Source organism: Mustela erminea, chromosome 4 (genome assembly GCF_009829155.1).
Source record: "Mustela erminea isolate mMusErm1 chromosome 4, mMusErm1.Pri, whole genome shotgun sequence".
Taxonomy (NCBI): Eukaryota; Metazoa; Chordata; class Mammalia; order Carnivora; family Mustelidae; genus Mustela; species Mustela erminea.
In genome coordinates, this window is record NC_045617.1 from 59,053,079 (window position 1) to 59,073,214 (window position 20,136).

The 20,136-nt window shown below is 42.4% G+C and overlaps 2 protein-coding genes across 3 annotated transcripts in view; one reads left to right on the top strand and one right to left on the bottom strand.

Moving 5' to 3' along the window:
* The first annotated feature begins 1,724 nt into the window (after nt 1-1,724).
* On the top strand, nt 1,725-19,790 carry FUCA2 (alpha-L-fucosidase 2). Of its 2 annotated transcripts, XM_032339332.1 has the most exons (7): nt 1,734-2,179; nt 5,540-5,727; nt 8,854-9,193; nt 10,719-10,929; nt 11,141-11,331; nt 17,388-17,496; nt 19,217-19,790. In XM_032339332.1, the coding sequence occupies exons 1-7, from the start codon at nt 1,935-1,937 to the stop codon at nt 19,355-19,357; spliced, it is 1,425 nt and encodes a 474-aa protein (XP_032195223.1). In that variant the 5' UTR covers nt 1,734-1,934; the 3' UTR covers nt 19,358-19,790. The 2 variants fall into 2 exon arrangements, with proteins under 2 accessions (XP_032195224.1, XP_032195223.1); XM_032339333.1 differs by lacking the exons at nt 17,388-17,496; nt 19,217-19,790 and adding an exon at nt 16,020-16,154 and having other exon boundaries at nt 1,725-2,179.
* Nucleotides 15,083-20,136, bottom strand: part of PEX3 (peroxisomal biogenesis factor 3) — a 43,283-nt gene continuing 38,229 nt past the window's right edge. Inside the window, exon 13 of the mRNA XM_032339334.1 lies at nt 15,083-15,123. The gene's annotated coding sequence lies outside the window, so the exon portion shown is untranslated. The remainder of the gene's footprint in view (nt 15,124-20,136) is intronic.

Below are 20,136 nucleotides of genomic sequence, written 5' to 3' on the forward strand. Positions count from 1 at the left end.
CCACTGATACAGTTTGGAAGGGGCAAAAGTTTCTCTTGAGCTCGTGGGGTCTCTATTGCCTTCAGCTCAGAATAATCTTTGTGCCAAAGCGGCCCATCTTGGGGAAGCCTGCCCTCTGCTGAGAATAATAGAAATGATCACCCGACTTTATCACGAACTGAAGCTACTGCCATTCATGTATACTCAGCAGATTCGCCGATTTCTCTCTTCCAGAAGACCCTCACCAGGGAGGACCCTTATGGTGGACCTGCGATCCTGGGGAGCCATTCACAGTGCATCAAGAGGTAACTGCCATTTTTCCCTGAGGTGCTGCTCCCATGTCTTTGCAGAGATGGGACAGTTAGGGTCCTTTCTTTCTTCGTTCCTTCATACAGCTCAATCATGAGAACCCCAGTTCATTGAAGGACTTCAACAAATACGCTTTAAGTGCTCCTCAGTACCAGATTCTGCTTTAAATTCAGGGTCTACAGAAATGGTTGCCATCCCAGTCCTCAGCGAGTTCATGGCCTAATGGGAAACGAGATGGTTGTCCTCCTAACTACAAAGTGGGATCCTATATTCGTGGTTGGAACAAGATATTAATTGGAATAATTAGTGGGTAGTAAAACATTTGGCAGGAAAGATAGTGACAGAAAGTTGGGAGGAGGTGATGTGAGCAGAAGGGATTCTGGTTTTACTCTGAAAGCCTGTAGGAAGGGGAGAGCAGAGCTTCTGATGGTTTCCCTTGATGAATCCCTCCATGTTTCTGTAAAGTTTCTCCAGCGAGATATACACAACACCAGGCAAAGTGGGTGCAAGGCAAGATTAAAAACACTCTCCGTCGAAGTTTCAGGGCTCAGGAGAAGGGGAGCCAGGAAAGTTGCATGGGGAGGAGGTGGGCACCCTGCGGAGAGGTTCTGCGACTCTGGAAAGCTCTGCGGAAGTCGCGCCCAAGGCAGGGAGGAGGGGGCTTTTAAGGGGCCTCGAGGGGAGTTCAGGGGTCTTTTGGCAAGTTTCCCTTATTTGGATATTTCGCCTGCTCCTCGGGGTCCCATTGCTCCACTGGAGCCCGGGGCGGGGGTCCTCAGATTCCTGCTTGTCAGGGTCTCATTGGTCCATGGGAGCCCAGGGCAGAGGGTCTCAGATTCCTGCTTGTGCTTTTGTTCTCCTGTCTGAGCTCAGGTCTTGTGGAGGGAACTTTCGCCATCTTAAGTAGCCCTTTCTGCCAGCCCAACAGTTTCTGGACGCTTCCCCCGGGGCCCACAGATTTCTTAAAACACTCACGCCACTGGTCTCACCTTAGTTCACCACATTTTCTAATGCAGCGATTCTCAAAGTTTGGTGACCGACCCCAGCAACATCAGCACCATCCAGGACTCCGTTAAAAATGCACACCGGGGCCCCCAACCTGAGCTGGGAACTGCTGGGATTTCACCTGACTCAGCCTCCCTGTTGACCGCCACGGTTCTCACACCCCCAGAAGCTCGGTGGGCGAGTGGAGGCGGGGGTGGGCACAGAGAATGACCTGGGCTGTTTGCGTGCGTGGGACCTGCAAGGACTGGGTGACCCGCTGGAGGTTCCTGCCTTGGCCTGCGGGTCCCAGGTTCCAACCGGACCGGTCGGCCACGTCGCGCTCCCCGGCAGTTTCTAAGGGTCGTTCTGCTCCAGCAAACACGCGCTCCCTCGGGTCCCTGAACTTGAGTCTTTCTTCCCCACGAGGCGGTCAGACCGGGAGCTTCAGCCAAGTCAGCAGCCTCGGGCCGCCGGGGGCGACTACCGGCCTCGCTGACGCTGCCCTCCAACGCCGCAGCGCCCCTGGGGTCCTCGGCCTGGGACAGCAGCCGCTCCCGCGCCGGCAGGGAAGGTTCCTTTGTCCTGACCGCGCGGTCAGGTGACAGCGCCGAGCCTACTTAGCGCGAGACGCGGAAGGGCGCGCGCTGGGCGGCGGCGCCGACATGCGGCCCCAGGCGCTCCCGGGGCTCCGGCGGGCGCTCCCGCTGCGGCTGCCGCTGCTACCGCTGCTGCCGCTGCTGCTGCTGTCGCTCGCGCCCGGCGCCGCCCCCCGCGCGCCGCGCTTCGACCCCACCTGGGAGTCCCTGGACGCCCGCCCGCTGCCGGTCTGGTTCGACCGGGCCAAGTTCGGCATCTTCATCCACTGGGGGGTGTTCTCCGTGCCCAGTTTCGGGAGCGAGTGGTTCTGGTGAGCGCGCCCCCTCCCCCGGCCTGCGCCGCCGCCCAGCCCCTGGCTGGTGCTGGTTTGTGGCGCCCCCAGGGCTTCGCCTCCCGCGGTCTGGGCGGCGGTCGGCACTTCCGGGTGTTCAGAGCCCAAGTCCCTGCGGAAGTGCGGGGAAGAGCAGGGCGTTTCTCCTCCGCGGGGCTGCGGCGCGGCCCCCTGCCTTGCTTCTCAGCGTCCTGGTGGTTGCACGTGTCACGCCGGAGCTCCCGTCCTGGAACGGCCCAGGGACTAAGACAGCAGAAGTGACTCCAGCAGTTGTGCGGGGGTCAGACCAGGAACCGCGAGGCTTGGGCCTAAGCTGGTGTCCATCTCTGTTCAGCCATGAAGTATGGTTAAGACCTAAGTTATGAGTCTGTGATGCTTCTGCTCATTTGGACACGCACTGGCTCTTTAGTGTTAAAAAGTTACCATCGGGCTCTCTGCTCAGCGGGGAGCCTGCTTCCCTCTCTCTCTCTCTCTCTGCCTGCCTCTCCATCTGCTTGTGATATCTCTCTGTCAAATAAATAAATAAAATCTTAAAAAAAAAAAAAGTTACCATGTGTGGCTCTGGGAATAAAAACGTTTGTAGAGGGGAGCCTGGGTGGCCCAGTTGGTTAAGCCTGGCTCTTGATCTCAGCCGGGGTCTTGATTTCGGGTGCTGAGTTCAAGCCCCTGTTGAGCTCTGCGCTGCATGGGGAGCTACGACGACAAAAAACAACAAACAAACAAAACAACAACAACAAAAGCTTCTAGAATGTTATCCTAAAAAGACTCTCTAATGTTATATGGAAAGCTGCACAAAAAATTTTTCTTTAAACTTTACTGAGATCTATGCCAACATGCGCATGTAATCTCTTAAAACTTTGAACTGTTTTATCTACCTTTCCTGATTAAATACAAGAGATATTGAGTTCTTCAAGACAGAAAAGTTACCAAATGTATGCATATATAATGTGCACACATATATAATGTATTTCTGTGTAAAACAAGAAAATAAAGGAGTATTTAACTCTATTTTATACTATACAATAATATGCATCAAACTATATACAATATAGTGTAGAGTGTAGATATAATAGAGTATAAACTATATATTATATTAACATTACATTATTACATTATACCACTTTCTACAAAGACATTGACTTTCTGCAAGCAATAGCCTTTTTTTTTTAAGATTTTATTTATTTATTTGACAGAGAGAGATCACAAGTAGATAGAGAGGCAGGCAGAGAGAGAGAGAGAGAGAGGGAAGCAGGCTCCCTGCTGAGCAGAGAGCCCAATGGGGGACTCAATCCCAGGACTCTGAGATCATGACCTGAGCCGAAGGCAGCGGCTTAACCCACTGAGCCACCCTGGCGCCCCAGCAATAACCTTTTTAAATTACATTAGTCCAACTGATGTAAAAGAATGTGTAGGGTATGAGGCACAATCCGTACATTCTTTTTGAAATCAACTTGTAAAGCAAGGGACTTTTTTTCCCGTACTGTCTATTACTAGACATAGTTACTTCAGGATGTTATAAATCTTTGTTTGCAAGTTTTGTGCTGTAAGGCATTTTGAGTTTATTTTTAAAATGTTTCAGATTAGCAGGTACATAAACAGATTTTCTTATCCTCATGTTAAGATGTAATAAATTATATATTATCATTCAGTTCAACTAGGAATATTAGATAAATATACATTTGGTGCTAGAAGGATTTGATGTTAATTGAGACTAGTGCTGTGCCAAAAATACCCAGTTTTGAGTCCTATTATTCTTTGCAATGGTTAATTTTTTCATGTCCTACAAATAAACACAAGGTTGTTTGTTTTAACCTAGAAGAATAAAGATACTGCTATGTGAAACTAACTAGAATATATTTCTAATAATAAGTGCATTAACTCTGTAGAAGATTTTTCTAAAAAGATTTTATTTATGTATTTTCTTGAGAGAGAGAGTGCAAGTGGGGGGAGGAGCAGAGGGATGGGGACTCTGCACTGAGTATGGAGCCCTACACTGGGCTGAGATCATGACCCAAGCCAAAATCAAGAGCTAGACACACAATGGACTGAGCCAGACAGGCATCCCAGCCCTGTAGAAGATTCTTTAATTATCTGTGGTCTCCCTCTGTTTCCTCTAAACCTCTGGTCCCCATGCCAGTTTCACTCAGGACAGGCAAACAGTCAATAGTAGAGATGAATATATCTGACTGTCCTTAATAGAAATTCAAACCCAGATATAAATGTTGGATTCTTTACAGTAAGTACCTCTTTTCATCTCTGTCAGTATGGAATTTGAAAAGTAACTCTAAACTATAGTAGAGAATGAAGGTTCAAATTAAACTGTACCGGGGAAAAAGAAATCCCTCATCCTTGTTCAACCTTCTGACTGTCCCAGTTTGTCTTCTGTAGTTCAGGTTTTATTTATTTATTTATTTATTTATTTATTTATTTTATTTTTAAAGATTTTATTTTATTTATTTGCCAGAGAGAGCACGAGAAAGCCTGTGCACAAGCAGGGGAAGTGGCAGGCAGAGGGAAAAGTAGACTCCCTGGCTGAGCAGTAAGCCTGATGGAGGACTCCGTCTGTGGACCCTGGGGTCATGACCTGAGCCGAAGGCAGAAATCCTTTGACTGAGCCACCCAGGTGTACCTGTAGTTCAGTTTAAAAGGCAGAAATGCATCATGGATCAGTTAGGATACTTTCACTTCAAGGTACAGAAAACCTAAGTAAATGACATAATAATAAGTGTTTGTTACTCAACACAAGAAATGTAGAGGTAGTTGTCTCACTGATGAAATCAAAGAACTTACCGATTTATGCCATCCTCAGCCTGTTGACTTGTCCTTTCACGGTGACATGATTGCCGCCAGCCAGGCATTGCTTCACACAACCAAAGGCAGCAAGAATTGCTCAGAATGAATGCATAACAAGTAATCCTTAAAGGCTGAGTCAATATGTTAAAATAACAGTATCATTTTAATATTACTGTTGCCAGCTCCCCTACTTGTTCTTTGCTAGTGAATATAAAAGATGCATGCTGTTTCAGGCATGTGATCTCCCTTTTGAAGACTGTCACTTATGTTGCAAAAGACTATGTAAAGATACATACTACATTTTGTGATTTGAAAATGAAGAATTAAGAGCAAATAGGTGGCTGGGTTGTCTAGAATGTTCAGAGGGTTAGATGGAAAGCAAGGAAAGTTTACAGTAAGCTTTCTTTAAGGCAAAGTCAAACTATTGGGGAAGTGAGAATGAGAATCTGGTAATATTTGAGTAAGGGGAAATTAGTAAGGGGAGCTGGGCCAATTATTTCAAATGTTTATGTGTATGTCATTTATGTGTTCTCTTCCTTCCTTTAGGTGGTATTGGCAAGAGAAAAAGATACCGATGTATGTGGAATTTATGAAAAATAATTACCCTCCTAATTTCAAATATGAAGATTTTGGACCACTATTTACAGCAAAGTTTTTTAATGCAAGCCACTGGGCAGATATTTTTCAGGCTTCTGGTGCCAAATACATTGTCTTAACGTCCAAACATCATGAAGGTAAATAAATGCAACATTTGCAAATGCTGACAGTAGTTATGAAATGTAAAGTAGTTCTTTCGGAAGAAGAAACTAAAGCACATGAAATTAGTTTTCTCTTAGGAGCAGCAGTTAGTGGTTACTGACTTTTTTGCCTGTAATTTAAGGGACCACCTATTTCATCCGGTTGAGAGGCATTAGGTTTGTAGAATGATCAGACACCCCCCCACCACATAAAAACAAACAAAGAAAACCCCAAAGAAAAAAGAAAAATAATCACATTTTGTTATGTGCATATTTAGCAATATTTCCAAGATTTCATTTAAAGCTATTTGAAGTGAGATGTGGATTGCAGCTCCAAGTTTATGATTAGAATTGCCCGTCTTTCTTTCTTTCTTGATTTTATTTATTCACTTATTGGAGAGAGAGAGAGAGAGAAAGCAAGCTCAAGTGGGGGGAAGGGCAGAGACAGAGATTCTGAAGCAGACTCTGTGCCTCGCCCTGAGATCATGACCTGAGCTGAAACCAAGGGGCTAATGCTTAACTGACTGAGCCACCAGGTGCCCCGCCCTCTCTGCTTTCATTGCCCCTCTGTAATGCATTCTGGGAAGGCTCCCTCACCATGGAGATGATACTGCTGTAGTTTTGTGTCATTACCCACATACCTTGCTGCACTTTTGGCCAACTCTTAGGTGGCCAAATGGTGGATGGTTTGCCAGTGATAAAAGTGACGCAGATCATCCAGAGGGACAAAGATGATGGGACTGCAATGGTGCCCATAGAAGTCAGAGGTGGTGGAAGAATATCTACAAGGAAACACAGTGGTTGTATCAGTGAAGCTTCTCCAGAGAAGCAGAACCAAGTGGAAGTATGTTTATATAAAGAGATTTATTATTATAAAACATTGGGCCATGCAATTATGGAGCTGAGAAGTCCAGACCAGGAAAGCTGGCAGTACAGTTCCAGTCTGAGGCCAGTGGCCTGAGAGCCAGGAGTGTGAATGATGATTTAGGTTCTAGTCCAAGTCTGAGTCCAAAGGCAGAAAGTGTGAACTTGGACAGGCAGAGAGAGTTCTTATTCAGCCTTTTATTCTGTTCAGATCTTTAACAGATTGGCTGAGGCACACCCACACTGGAAAGAGCTATCTGCTCTACTTAGTCTACCTATTTAAACCTTAATCTCATGCAGAAATACTCCTATGGATACAGCCAGAAAATATTTAATCAAATACCTGAGCACCCTGTGGCCCAGTCAAGCTGACACATAAAATTATCCATCACAGGGGTCCTACACTAATAGGATAGTTTCTACCCATTACTGCTCTAGTATCCAGAAGATCAAGGGAATGTCAACAAATTGTTACTATCCCAACCACATTTTAATTCATTTGATAATCTCCTTTGCCTGGTATAAGAAAATTTGCCTCAGGGCTTTCTGCAGAGGGGGGAAGGGGAATAGGAGGAAATAACCAAAACCAAAAATCTGTAATTATCTTAGAATACTTTTCCCTTTGGCTACCTTCTAGTGGCTTAATAACTTTCTTCTGTAGATGTTTCTCCTACTGAGGTAGATGTTTAGAAAATGTATTTGTCTGAACATGTTGGTTTCCTGATGTCTAGGAACTCTTTAAGCTGCATGGCACAAAGTATTCCATAGTGAGCTTATTTAAAAGCAAAACAATAACTTTTAATCATACCATGAGGAAAGATAATGAAGCCCACATCTGTAAACTTTCTACGACTCATGTTTTCATGGCTTTATGGAAAAAACCCACTGAGCTTGGTAGGCAGGAAGATCTCTCCGTGAGCTTTTATGCTAGTGATGAAGACCCATGTGATTTTGGTACTATCTGGCAACAGAGCCTGTCAACTCAAAACATTTTTAAAAAAAAATATTTTTTCTTATTTTTAAGTAATTTCTACAGCACAACATGGGGCTCAACCCACAATCTTGAGATCAAAAGTTGCACACTCTACTGACTGAGCCAGCCAGATACTGCCAGCTTGAAACATTTTGCATAGGACTTTAAATATCAAGACATTGCTTTGAAGCTTACCACAAACTCCTTTGGAACAAGAGCGAGATGCTTTAAACTCTTCCTGAAAAGGAATCTGAAGACTGTGTCCATCTTAGACTTGTCCTAATTCATGAGAGTAAATAATAGAGTGCCTTATATATGTCTATTCTCAAAGATTCTTTAGATTTCAGTGGGATAGTAACAATGCATTCCTAGCAACATTCCTAGGCACTAAAATTTCTGAGGCCTTTATTATTATTTCATGTTATATAGCATTTCTATTACTTTTATATAGAACAATCTAAATGCAAATTCCTTTTAAAATATGAGTTATTTCAAAGTGCTTATTTAATGGCAGACATTGTTTTTCTTACCATTTAATTGGTAGATAATTGCAGTTAGTTTAAAGAGCACCATCTGAGTTTATGACTCAGAAGGATGAGATTACAAATGGTGGGAATAATTCAAAGTACAGAGCTACTGGGGAAGCATATTTTTTCCCTTCTGGTGATAAAGAATGAATGATGAAGCTCAATGAAGCTCAGGATGTACTATTAGATATGGATCGCCTGTGTTCTAACACTCACACTACCTAAAGCATCCCCAATCAGGGAACATACTTTAATCTTTGGTTTAGGAGACAAGTAAGAATCTTGCAGGGGTGCGTTTCAGGATCTCCATTATAAGTAGTAGCATCATTGTTAAGGACGGTAGATGTGGAGTAGGTCCCCCTCTTAGCTGTGCTCTGTTTGTGTTGTTGATTTTGTGCTAGATCTTGTGCTAACAGAAGGCTGTAGGCATGATGCTGTCCCTCAAGGAGCTTCTATTCTAAGAAGAAATATTCTTCTTAGGGTTAGAGTTCTTCTAACTCTGTTCTTAGAGTTAGGTCAGACTCCACAGACCTTAAGGGGGCACCCAGAAAGTCACTAAAAAAACCTCTTGGTCCCACTTTGTTGAAATTCTCATTTGTTATTCATAAGAATACGTGCTATGAAAAAAAATGCCATAAAACTGTTGTTGTAGATATTTTTATATGTCCCACATACTATCTAGTGTGTTTTGGCATTGTATAGGTAGAAATTTGCTAGAACAAATTCATGTTCTTACAAAGACTCAATATCATTGTGCAGGCTTTACCCTGTGGGGCTCCCAGTACTCCTGGAACTGGAACGCTGTAGATGAGGGGCCGAAGAGGGACCTCGTCAAGGAACTCGAGGTGGCCATTAGGAAGAGGACTGACCTGCGTTTTGGACTGTACTATTCCCTTTTTGAATGGTTTCATCCACTCTTCCTTAAGGATGAGTCCAGATCATTCCAACAGCAGCAGTTTCCAGTTTCTAAGACGCTGCCGGAACTCTACGAGTTAGTGAACAAGTATCAGCCGGAGATCCTGTGGTCAGATGGTGATGGCGATGCTCCTGACCACTACTGGAACAGCACAGGCTTCTTGGCCTGGCTGTATAACAGAAGGTGTGGGTGCTCTTAGATTGCTCTCATGACCCTCTGTGTTCCTCATTCGTGTATAGCGTTTGCTTTGTGAAGTTTTCCCTGTCAGGCCCATCTATGGTGTGGGATAGGTGGAAGTCGTTGTCAATAATGCCTAGTAGATATATCAGTTTTTACTCAGAGTAATCAATGAGCAAGAGTTATAACTCAATAGTCTGATTTTGAAACCACTAAAATCATGAATAATTTAGAATCACTGAGAAAAGATAAAATCACAGAATCAAGAACTTTGAAGACATTAATTTTGTGGGTCTCCCTTCTCATCTCCTATTCTGAGACAATAGTTTACCACTCTTTGTGATTATGTGCTTTTGAATTCCTTTGATTCCTTCTTTTCATCTTTTGACCTTTTGGTAATCTTTGCTGCTCAGTCGCTATCACCCTCGTCTGCCTCCTCCTTTACTTCATCAGCATTCTCGCCACTTCCTGTTCTTTACCTGTTGCTTTCTAGCATGTTCCAGACTGCCACATTAGAACAGAGAATTCTGACCGAGCTCCTCTATGAGACTTAAACCATGTGGACCGAATTTATATTTTAACTAGAAAATACTCAATATTGTGTTCTTTTTTTTTTTTTTTAAGATTTCATTTTATTTATTTGTCAGAGAGAGCACAAGCAGGGGGAGTGGCAGGCATACGGAGAAGTAGGCTTCCCGATGAGCAAGGAGCCTGATGTGGGACTCGATCCCAAGACTCTGGGATCATGACCTGAGTTGAAGGCAGACCCTTGATGACTGAGCCAGCCAGGCATCCCTTGGTATTGTGTTCTGAAGTCTGGGAGTGTTCTATGTGTGTTACCTGAACACACCTGGGGTGTGCATAAGAACATTCTGGAGAGCTCTTTCTACTTAAAGCAACAATATCTCCAGGTACTTCTTCCAGGGGGAAAGACTGGGAATGATCCACTTCAGTTTGGAAAGCAAACTGTCTCTTCTAAGTGAGGAGGGGCAGGAACTTTATACCTGCTCTGATGATAACGTTGTGGGGTTTATTTCGTGTCATTGTAGATTCCATTTTTCAACCTTAGACACAACTGTAGGAGGAAGACTAGAATGTATGTATGAGATTATTCAGTCATAGGTGAGAAGAATATTTTGAGTATAAATTCAAATCTGATTATCATTCATAATATGTGGGACAAGGAGCTTCAAATAATAATATGATAGTCTTATAAGTGCTCCATGTGCTGTGCTGATTACTTGCCCTTGCTATGGGCAAGGTGTTTTACATAAATTATTTCTGCTCTAATAGCAGTTGAGGAAATTGATTCTTCAGAGGAGTTAGGTCCCTTACACTGGGATAGGGAGCTTAGAAAGTGACAGAGCCAGGATTGCAGCCAACCCACATCTATTTGACTTCCAAACCATGGGCTTTGCATTATATTATGTTATGATGATCTTTCAGAAGTGGATTTCAGTTAGACATCTTTCCAGTGACATTTCCTTTTATGTAAAATATTTTATGTTTTGTTTAAACAATTATATTTCAGCCCAGTTCGGGACACAGTTGTGACCAATGACCGTTGGGGATATGGTACCATCTGTAAGCATGGTGGCTATTATACCTGCAGTGACCGGTACAACCCAGGACATCTTTTGCCTCATAAATGGGAAAATTGCATGACAATAGACAAGTTTTCCTGGGGCTACAGGAGAGATGCTGGAATTAATGACTATCTTACAATCAAAGAACTAGTGAAGGTACAGTAAAATATCTGGTCACCATTAAGGTAATATTCTTAATTGTGTGGGTATGTGAGAATTACATTTTTATAGTTTGTATTTTCTGTGTTTGTTCTTCTGGATGGTGATTACATAGAGGTGGAAGCACACAAATACAACTTATCATTAACACATTCACAATGGAATTGTTTCATCTACCTAAGAACTTTATTTGCTCTTAACTTTTCAGGAACTTGTAGAAACAGTTTCATGTGGAGGAAATCTTTTGATGAATATTGGACCCACACATGATGGCACCATTTCTGTAATTTTTGAGGAGCGATTGAGGCAGATGGGGACCTGGCTAAAAGTCAATGGAGAAGCCATTTATGAAACCCACCCTTGGAGGTCCCAGAGTGATGATGTCACCCCAAATGTGTGGTAAGTTCTTGTTACCAAGTACTGTTTGATGGAGGAAGGCATCTAAAATTTCTCAGCGATGTGAAGAGAAAAGTAGGATAAAAAAGGAAATTGGATTCATGCCTATTTATTCAAAGCACTTTCCAGACTTTAGAAGAAGTCAGCATGTATTTGAACACTTGTTTATCAAAGTGAGCTTAAATCATCTTTAAAAACTTGATAAGAGTGGGAAAATTTTAGTGAAAAATAGTTCTTATAAAAATCGTAAGCCATTCAGAAAAATGATAGATATTGAGTGGTTAATCCAAAAGGAAGACTTATGTTTAGTCGTTTAATTCTAATTTTCACAGATGCTCCATCTTATGAAATTAGCAAGTAAGAGGTGCTGAAGGGTAGAAAATATATTTAAAATCAGCCCAAATAATAGCATTATTTTAATTGAAAAAAAAAACCACAAAAAACAAAACCAAAAACCTTAATACTTGTTCATGTTATTCTAATAACTCTAAACTTGAAGTTTCCCTAACATTATTTTAACTTGCTAAATTTTCTTTTAACTAGAATCTTCTTTAAAAGCCTTGCTTCAGGCTTATGTCAGAGCTTATGTCCAAGCTTTCATATGCCAGTGAGTATCTGAACCACACTTTACAAATACGATGGTTTCTGATGTGGGGTCTTAAAATATATAAATAAGAGTTGTATCAGTGAAATTCTAAAAATTTATCTTTTGTTGTCACCAGGTGAATATAGCCAGGTCAAGTATAAATCAAAAGATTAGACTAAATGTTCTTCTTTGATCTTACTTGACTTATGACTTAAAACTAATTGTCAGCTCACTGGAGAAAATAAAGGAGAACAATCTAGACAGAAGCAACTAACTGTAGAACTTTAAAATGGCTGGGAGAAGCCATAGTGAGAACCTCACTAGCCATCCTTCATTTTACAGGGACTAGTTTAAATCTGGTATTGTGTGTGGGCATATATTTGACCAAAAGGGGGTCTAATTGTGATTTCGCAAGTATTAACCAATATTCCATTAAGTTTTATTTCAATAAATAAAAATAAAAGCCAAAATATCTAACAAGGCTTGTGAAACCCCTTGTTGGGCTCCTACCAACTTCACCAGCCCCACGTGGCCCTCCTTCCCCGCCAACCACTGCCACCCCCACAGTAGAAGGTGTTTCCTATACCTGTGTGCTGCCTCTCCTCGCTGTAGTCATCTGTAGACCCCCTTATAGTCCTTCAACATTTCAGCCCTGACTGTCACTGTACCCAGAACTACTTTAACATCAGTCTTAGTGATTTGAGTACCTATATTCACATTTCTTTTAATTTGCTGGCCCCTCAGTTCCTGGACTCTCTCCTCTAGGGACCTTCTCCACTCTCCCGTTGCTACCCCACCCTTTCGGGTCATGCCTTAGGTCCTACATTATCGATAACCAAACCTCTTCCACACCCTCAGCTTGAAGCATTCTGTGGTATCCTACCACTTTTTATATCTCAGCTCACTCCACACAGCACTTGGGCTTCTGGAGGGATCTATAATCCATCAAGGATACCATCTGTGACTTGCTCACTTTTTCTCTGGCCCTCAGCCCTCTTCCTGATTCTGGTCAGATTCTGTGGCTTGTCACTCCATTGCATACACTCTTTTTCTCTCTGTCATACTCACTTGACTTTGATTAAAACCTCAACTTTGGTTAAATTTAGCTCTTATTCCATACCTGCCCTTGGATAGCCACATGTGACTGAAATACACAGACGTAGACAGACACACACACTCACACATATTTCTTGGTGTCCCAGCTCTCAACTGTAATTAGCCACTCAAAGATATCATTCTAGCAGTTCTCTCCTTTTGCTCCTCATCTTCAATTTTCCCTCTTTATTAGATCCTTTCCTGTCCACATGCAAATGTGTTACTTCTTACATCTTAAAACAAACAAACAAAAAACCTCTTTTTTTTTTTTAAGGTTTTATTTATTTATTTGAGAGAGAGACAGTGAGAGAGAACATGAGCGAGGAGAAGGTCAGAGAGAGAAGCAGACTCCCCGTGGAGCTGGGAGCCTGATGCGGGACTCGATCCCGGGACTCCGGGATCATGACCTGAGCCGAAGGCAGTCGTCCAACCAACTGAGCCACCCAGGCGTCCCACAAAAAACCTCTTTTAACTCTTAGATTTCTGGGCACCTCCCCATTTCTCTCCTTTCTTGTATAGTAAAACATGTTAAAATGTTTTATTATTATTTCTTGTTATTATTACTTGTCAATTCCAGTTTTTTGCACCAGTTATCTCATGTACCCACTCTGGTCAGACTTCCACCCCCAGACTTCATAAAATCATTGTTACAAAGGCCTTTGATATGCTGTCCTTCACCAAATCCACTGTCATTTCATGGTCCCTATTTTCTGAGTTTATGGCAGCATCTGACTCTGTTGATTGCCCTCTCTTCTTTTTCTCCTCCCCCCCATTTTAAAAAAATATTTTATTTTATTTAAGAGAGAGAGAGTACAAGCGGGGGGAATAGCAGAGGGAAAGGGAGATGCTAAGGTCTTGACCTGAGCAGAAGGCAGACATAACTGACTGAGCCACCCAGGCGTCCTGATTGCCATTTCTTCTTGTTGGCTGCTCCTTCTTAAGTGTCCTTTGCTGGTTCCACTTCCAGTTCCCAAGCACTAAACCTTGAAGTGCCCTGAGGCCTAGGCCTTGGACTTCCATTCTTCTTACTTATTTTTATTCCCCAGATGATCACATCCGTTTTCACAGATTCAGATGCCACACTGATGACCTGTACAGTGCTGACCTCTTTTCTTGAACTCCAGACTCATAATCAACTTCCTAGTCAACCGCTCCTCATGGAAGCATAAGCACCTTAAACCTGGTACTGTCCCAAACTGAGGTCCTCCTAATTTTTAAATTTTGCTCTAAACCAGCTCCATGCAGTCTTCCCAATCTCAGTTAATGGCAGCTTCATCCTTTCAGGTGGTTGTGAGGCCAAAATCTCGGGAGTCCTTAACTCTCCTTTTACATCTCACAGCCAACCCATCAGCAAATGTCATCATCTTTGTCTTTGAGGCATATCTCGAATCCGACCACTTCTCATCCTCTCTTGTGGTAACTCTCTTCTTTTTAGTCTCTGTTATCCCTCCCCTGGTTATTTCAGTAACTTTCTGAGTGATCTGTTTCTGTCCTTACCCACTTAATCTTTCTGCTATAAAACCTTTTAAATAATAAAGCCAGGTTATGTCACGCCTATGCTCAATTCCTCCAGTGGCATCTAGGCTTAGAGAACGAGCCAGGTCTAATAGAAGTTGTAAGGTCCTATAAAAACTGGCTCCTTGGGGCGCTGGGGTGGCTCAGTCAGTTAAATATCTGCCTTTGGCTCAGGTCATGATCTCAGGGTCTTGGGATCGAGCCCTGAGTAGGTCTTCTTGCTCAGTGGGGAGTTTGCCTCTCCTCCTCCCTCCCCTACCCCAACTCATGTGCATACACGCTCGCTCGCTCTCTCTCTCTCTCTCACGCTCAAATAAATTCTTAAAAAACAAAACAAAACAAAACAAAACTGGTTCCTTGCTGTCTCTGATCTTGTCTGCCATCCTGCCGTCCCTCATTTCTTTTTTTTTTTTTTTTTAAAGATTTTATTTATCCATTCGACAGAGAGAGATCACAAGTAGGCAGAGAGGCAGGCAGAGAGGAGGAAGCAGGCTCCCCATCGAGCAGAGAGCCCGATGCGGGATTCCATCCCAGGACCCTGAGATCATGACCTGAGCCGAAGGCAGCGGCTTAACCCACTGAGCCACCCAGGCGCCCATCTCATTTCTCCTTCTGCCCTCCTTGCTGCCGTGTCAGCAGGCCACGCACAGTCTTGCATGGGGACTTCTGTGCTTGCTGTTCTCTCTTCCTCCAGATACTCACACGTCTCTCCCTCACATTCTTCAGGCCTCCTCAATGTCACCTCCTCAAAGAGGTCTTGCTTGAGTATTAGATTCAAAATAACATCTACACTCCTCCTTTCCAACCTAGCACGCTCTGTCCTCACCTGGCTTGTTTTCCCCATAGCACTTAATCATCACCTCATTCTAATTTTTCCCACTACCATGTGAGTTCCATGAAGACAGGGATTGTGTTCAATACTATGTCTCCAGCCCTAAAAAAGTGATTAGCATTTTAAGATTTCAATAAATATTTGTTGAGGGGCACCTGGGTGGCTCAGTGGTTAAAGCTTCTGTCTTCTGCTCAGGTCATGATCTCAGGGTCCTGGGATCGAGCCTCATATCGGGCTCTCTGCTCAGCGGGAAGCCTGCCTCCTCCTCCTCTCTCTGCCTGCCTCTCTGCCTACTTGTGATCTGTCTGTCAAATAAATAAAAATATTAAAAAAAAATAAATATTTGTTGAAAAATTAAGTAAAAGAATGGGAGAGTTCTGTTTCCTTTGTCTAAGGCTTCTGCTTCTTACCCTTCTATCTTCTCATTCATCCCCGAAGCTCAGATTAAATGTTTTCTTAGAGAGGCTTCTTGCTGATGGTCTCATTTAAAGAGATCGCTTTGTTATAATCTTTCAATTTCCTTTTCTTTCATTGTGCTTGTCAAAACCCACACTTTTGACATTATTTGTGATTACTGAACATCAGTCTTCCTCAGTCTAGTCTAAGTTCCGTAAGAACAAGAACTAAGTATGTTTTGTTTTTTTCTTGTATCCCTAACACAAGCCTCAGTACTTGGCCCAGCACTGACACATGCGTATCTGTTGGTGAGGGAATATGATGATTGGAATCAGCAGGTGGAAAGGCATTTACTCTCACAACTTACCTTCTTTGCTGATATTCCCCTGCCTATTTCTAGCTCCATGAGAACTGTCTGATGGAGAGTGATATTAGAAAAATATCTGGGGGGCGCCTGGGTGGCTCAGTGGGTTAAAGCCGCTGCCTTCAGCTTAGGTCATGATCCCAGGGTCCTGGGATCAAGCCCCACGTCGGGCTCTCTGCTTGGCGGGGTGCCTGCTTTCCTTCCTCTCTCTCTCTGCCTGCTTCTCTGCCTACTTGTGATCTCTATCTGCCAAATAAATAAATAAAATCTTAAAAAAAAAAAAGAAAAATATCTGTTCCTTTTAGTTAGGGGAAATGGGGGGAGGGAGGTACTAGGATATCATGATTCACAATAACAAGTATATATTTGGTCTTGTTTCCATTTCGGGCACAGAGCTCCTAAAGATCTTGGAATTTCCTAAGTGATGAGAATCATAAAGATGTCTTTTGTTACGTTACCGAGGTGACTTTTCCACTTCACCAAGGGGAGAGGCTGGTTGCCTGGAGATCCAACCTTGTGACTACAGGGTTAGAACTTTTAGTTCCACTCTCTGCCTCCAGGTTGAGGAGAGAGGCTGGAGGCTGAATCAGTCCCCAGTGGCCAATGATTTAATCAATCATATAATTAAAAACCCAAAAGGACGGGGTTTGGAGAAGTTGAGGGTTGTTGGGAGAGTGTGTGCCTGGAGAGTTCCTGGAAGCTCCAAGCCCTGTCCCCATACCTTGCCCCATGCATCCCTTTTTTATGGCTGTATCTGAGTTTTATCCTGTTGTAACAGACTGATAACCCAGTAAGTAAAATGTTTGTGAGTTCTGTGAGCTTCTGTCCAAAATTAATTGAACCCAAGGAGGACGTCCTTGTAACCTCCCATCCATAGCTTGTGAATTAGACGACCAGGTGATAACCTGGACTTGGGATTGGTGTGTGAAGTTGAGAGTGGTGCAGGCAAGCAGTCTTGTAGGATGGAATCCTTGACCTGTGGAAATCTGACACTATCTCCAGGTAGAGTCAGAACTGAAGAACTATAGGACAACCAGCTCATGTCTGAGAATTGCTTGGTGGGGTAGGGATCCCTCCCCAGCCCCTAATACACACCCTGGAATTGGGTACCCCTTTTGGGTGCTTTTTATCCTACCATGGAGTTATTTTTCTTTCCCTCTATTAATGAAGACATTGGTAAATATTTACTGCATGGAAGTATCTCTGTAAAATAATTCCAAACCTGACCTATAATGAGAAATATTACTACACTTTTTTCCCCTTTTAATCAGGTACACATCCAAACGTAAACAAAAATTGGTCTATGCCATATTTCTTGAATGGCCCACGTCAAGGCATCTGTTTCTTAGCCAACCGATAGCTACTCTGGGAGTAACAAAGGTAAGGGGATTTTTTCTTTATTTAAATTATCTTTATTTCTATTATTTAATATCTCCTAAGACTACAGGTTTCCCCCACTATCTGAAAGCAGAGCATTCCTATGAAGCCTTTCATAAACTGAAACGGTGTAAAGCAAAGATGCAATTACCATTAATTTACATGGAAGTTTTTTTTGAATAGTTCCAGACCCCAAAACTAACCTTGGGCTCTTCTGAAACCTTAGAACACATCTTGCTAATAGATGCACAAAATGAACTGCGACAAAACACAAGTGCTCACAGACACAGCTGAAAGCTGTGGCAGCTGGATGCTGAGATGCTGAGCGTAGGAAGGAACTTGCTGCCTCTTGGGCTGCTGCTTGGGCTGGGCATGGCCTCTAACCCAGCTCCCTGCAACACAAACACTGACTGCTGGTTTTACTTTTTGCCTTATTTTTGTAAAAGTGAAAATCCTCTGTAGATTTCTCTCTGTTACAGAAACAGGTACTAACTACTGTAGGTCCTTCATAAAAGTGACGTGGCATAACACAAACTTTCAAGAAATGAGGGATACTGTAATTTGAAAATGAACTTCCTTGGTGGTAATGTTTGGCCAAAGCTTTGGAAGTTTTAATTTCCCAGAAAACTAAACTTTAAAGAGCTATGTTATCTCCCTGCATATCAATGTAAAATAGATATTCTTTCTCATGGTTATTTTGGGTTATTCAAGTTCTGCAAGCATCCAAGATGAATTCTGGAATCCACAAATACATACACATGCAGACATACATAAAATGAATTCAGATTCTTCCCCAGACATCCCAACCCAGAACACATCTGAATAAAAGTAAGATGCGTGGCATCACTATTTTAAGGTCATTAAAAAAATGTGGGGAAAGTTAATCTAATAGTTGTAACCAACAGATCTGGCACTGAGTTCTTTTTTATATATTTTATAGCTTATTTTTAAGAAACTGACAATTGCCTTGGATGTAAATTGTCCATATGCTTCTCCTTGCATCATTTTCCATATTTCATCTCTAACAGGCAGATCAGGCAGAAAAACAGAGTTCAAATTTAATGTTTAATTATAGCTTAGTGGCCTAGGTATGACATCAGCTTTTTATTTGATCTGTATTCTGTTTGACTCCCACTAATACTGTTATTTAAAAGTTCATGGGCTTTGTTTTTGTGTTGCTCTACATGATAGGCAAAGTTTTTTTCTTCAAAACAACTATAGATATGTAGGAAATTACTTATATCTAAATCCACTTAGTGTAAAACTAAGGATATAAAACAATTACAGTAATAATTGATCAGACTTATGTACTATTGATTTGTTACTGGAAAATCCAGGGAGGGAGGGTTGCTAGATAAGGGGTCGGGGGGCGGGGTGCTTTCTCCAAACATTCTGTGCAAGAACTGCACAGGCCTTATGTTGGGCAGATTGGGTCCAGAGTCCTTTTCCCCAGTCCTCTGTTCAGTGTTTTCCCTACTCTGACACTATTCAACTTAGTCTTTTCAACTCTTAAGTACTTATATATGAGAGGAATACATGAGTAAGATACATGTATGCACTCATTTGGATCAAGGGTTGAAACAGTATATGAACCACTAAATAAAACTAAAAGATGAGTCTCCTGTCTACAGTATTTTAAAGAAATACCAGCTACTCTTTCCAAATAAAGTGGGTGAGTCAAAGAGATACATTCGGAGATATTTGTGTGTGCTTTTAATTTCAGATTAAACTGCTGGGACATGGACAGCCACTTAACTGGACTTCTTTGAAGCCAAATGGCTTACTGGTAGAACTGCCACATCTAACCTTGCATCAGATGCCCTGTAAATGGGGCTGGGCTCTAGCATTAACTAATGTGATCTAATTTGCTGCAGAGAGGTTCATGCTGCAGGTACACTGGAGACTAGAAAATATCAGGTTTCTATAATTGTAGCACTTAGAGAAAGCAATTGTAAAACTGGTCAAGGAAAGTCAAGTAATTATTTAGGCAATTCTGACTTTTCCCCTCTTACTCCTTAATGTTTTTCTTAAATTACCCATGTTAACTGTTTTACCTCTACAGTATACTTTGCCATCAGTCTCTTCACATTGAGTTTATTTCCATGTGTGATTAAGAGGTGGGAATTTTTGTTTTATAATAGCTAGGAATTGGTGGTGGTAATGACTGACTGATTTGTGTCTCCTGAATTGTGTCTCAAATTCATTTGTTGAAGCCCTAACCTGCAATGTGCCTATATTTGAAGATGGAGCCTTTGAAGGGGTAGCTAAGGTTAAATAAAGTCATAAGAGTGAAAACCCAATCCAGTCTGACTGGCGTCCTTATTAAGCAAAGAAAGAGACACTGTGGATGCAAACACACAGAGGAAAGGCCAGGTGAGGACACAGGGAAGAGGCACCATCTGCAAGCCAAGTAGAGGCCTTAAGACAAACCCAATCTGCCAACACATTGGGCTCTCAGCCTTTGGAATTGTGAGAAAATAAATTACTGGGATTTAAGCCACACAGTCTCTGGTATTTTGTTATGGCAGCCTTAACAGACTAATACAGGTGATAGGTATATAATAAATGTGACCTAATACATATTTCCAATGCACATAGTAATTCTTTTTATTAAAAAAAATTCTTTTTTTTCCCGTCTTGGTA

What these genes read in the sequence shown, in the direction of transcription:
- FUCA2 (XM_032339332.1), top strand. Translation starts at nt 1,935, where the DNA reads ATGCGGCCCCAGGCGCTCCCGGGGCTCCGGCGGGCGCTCCCGCTGCGG. An exon ending in GCCTGGCTGTATAACAGAAG is followed by an intron (nt 9,194 to 10,718) that starts GTGTGGGTGCTC and finishes ATTATATTTCAG; the next exon opens with CCCAGTTCGGGACACAGTTG. An exon ending in GATGTCACCCCAAATGTGTG is followed by an intron (nt 11,332 to 17,387) that starts GTAAGTTCTTGT and finishes CCTTTTAATCAG; the next exon opens with GTACACATCCAAACGTAAAC.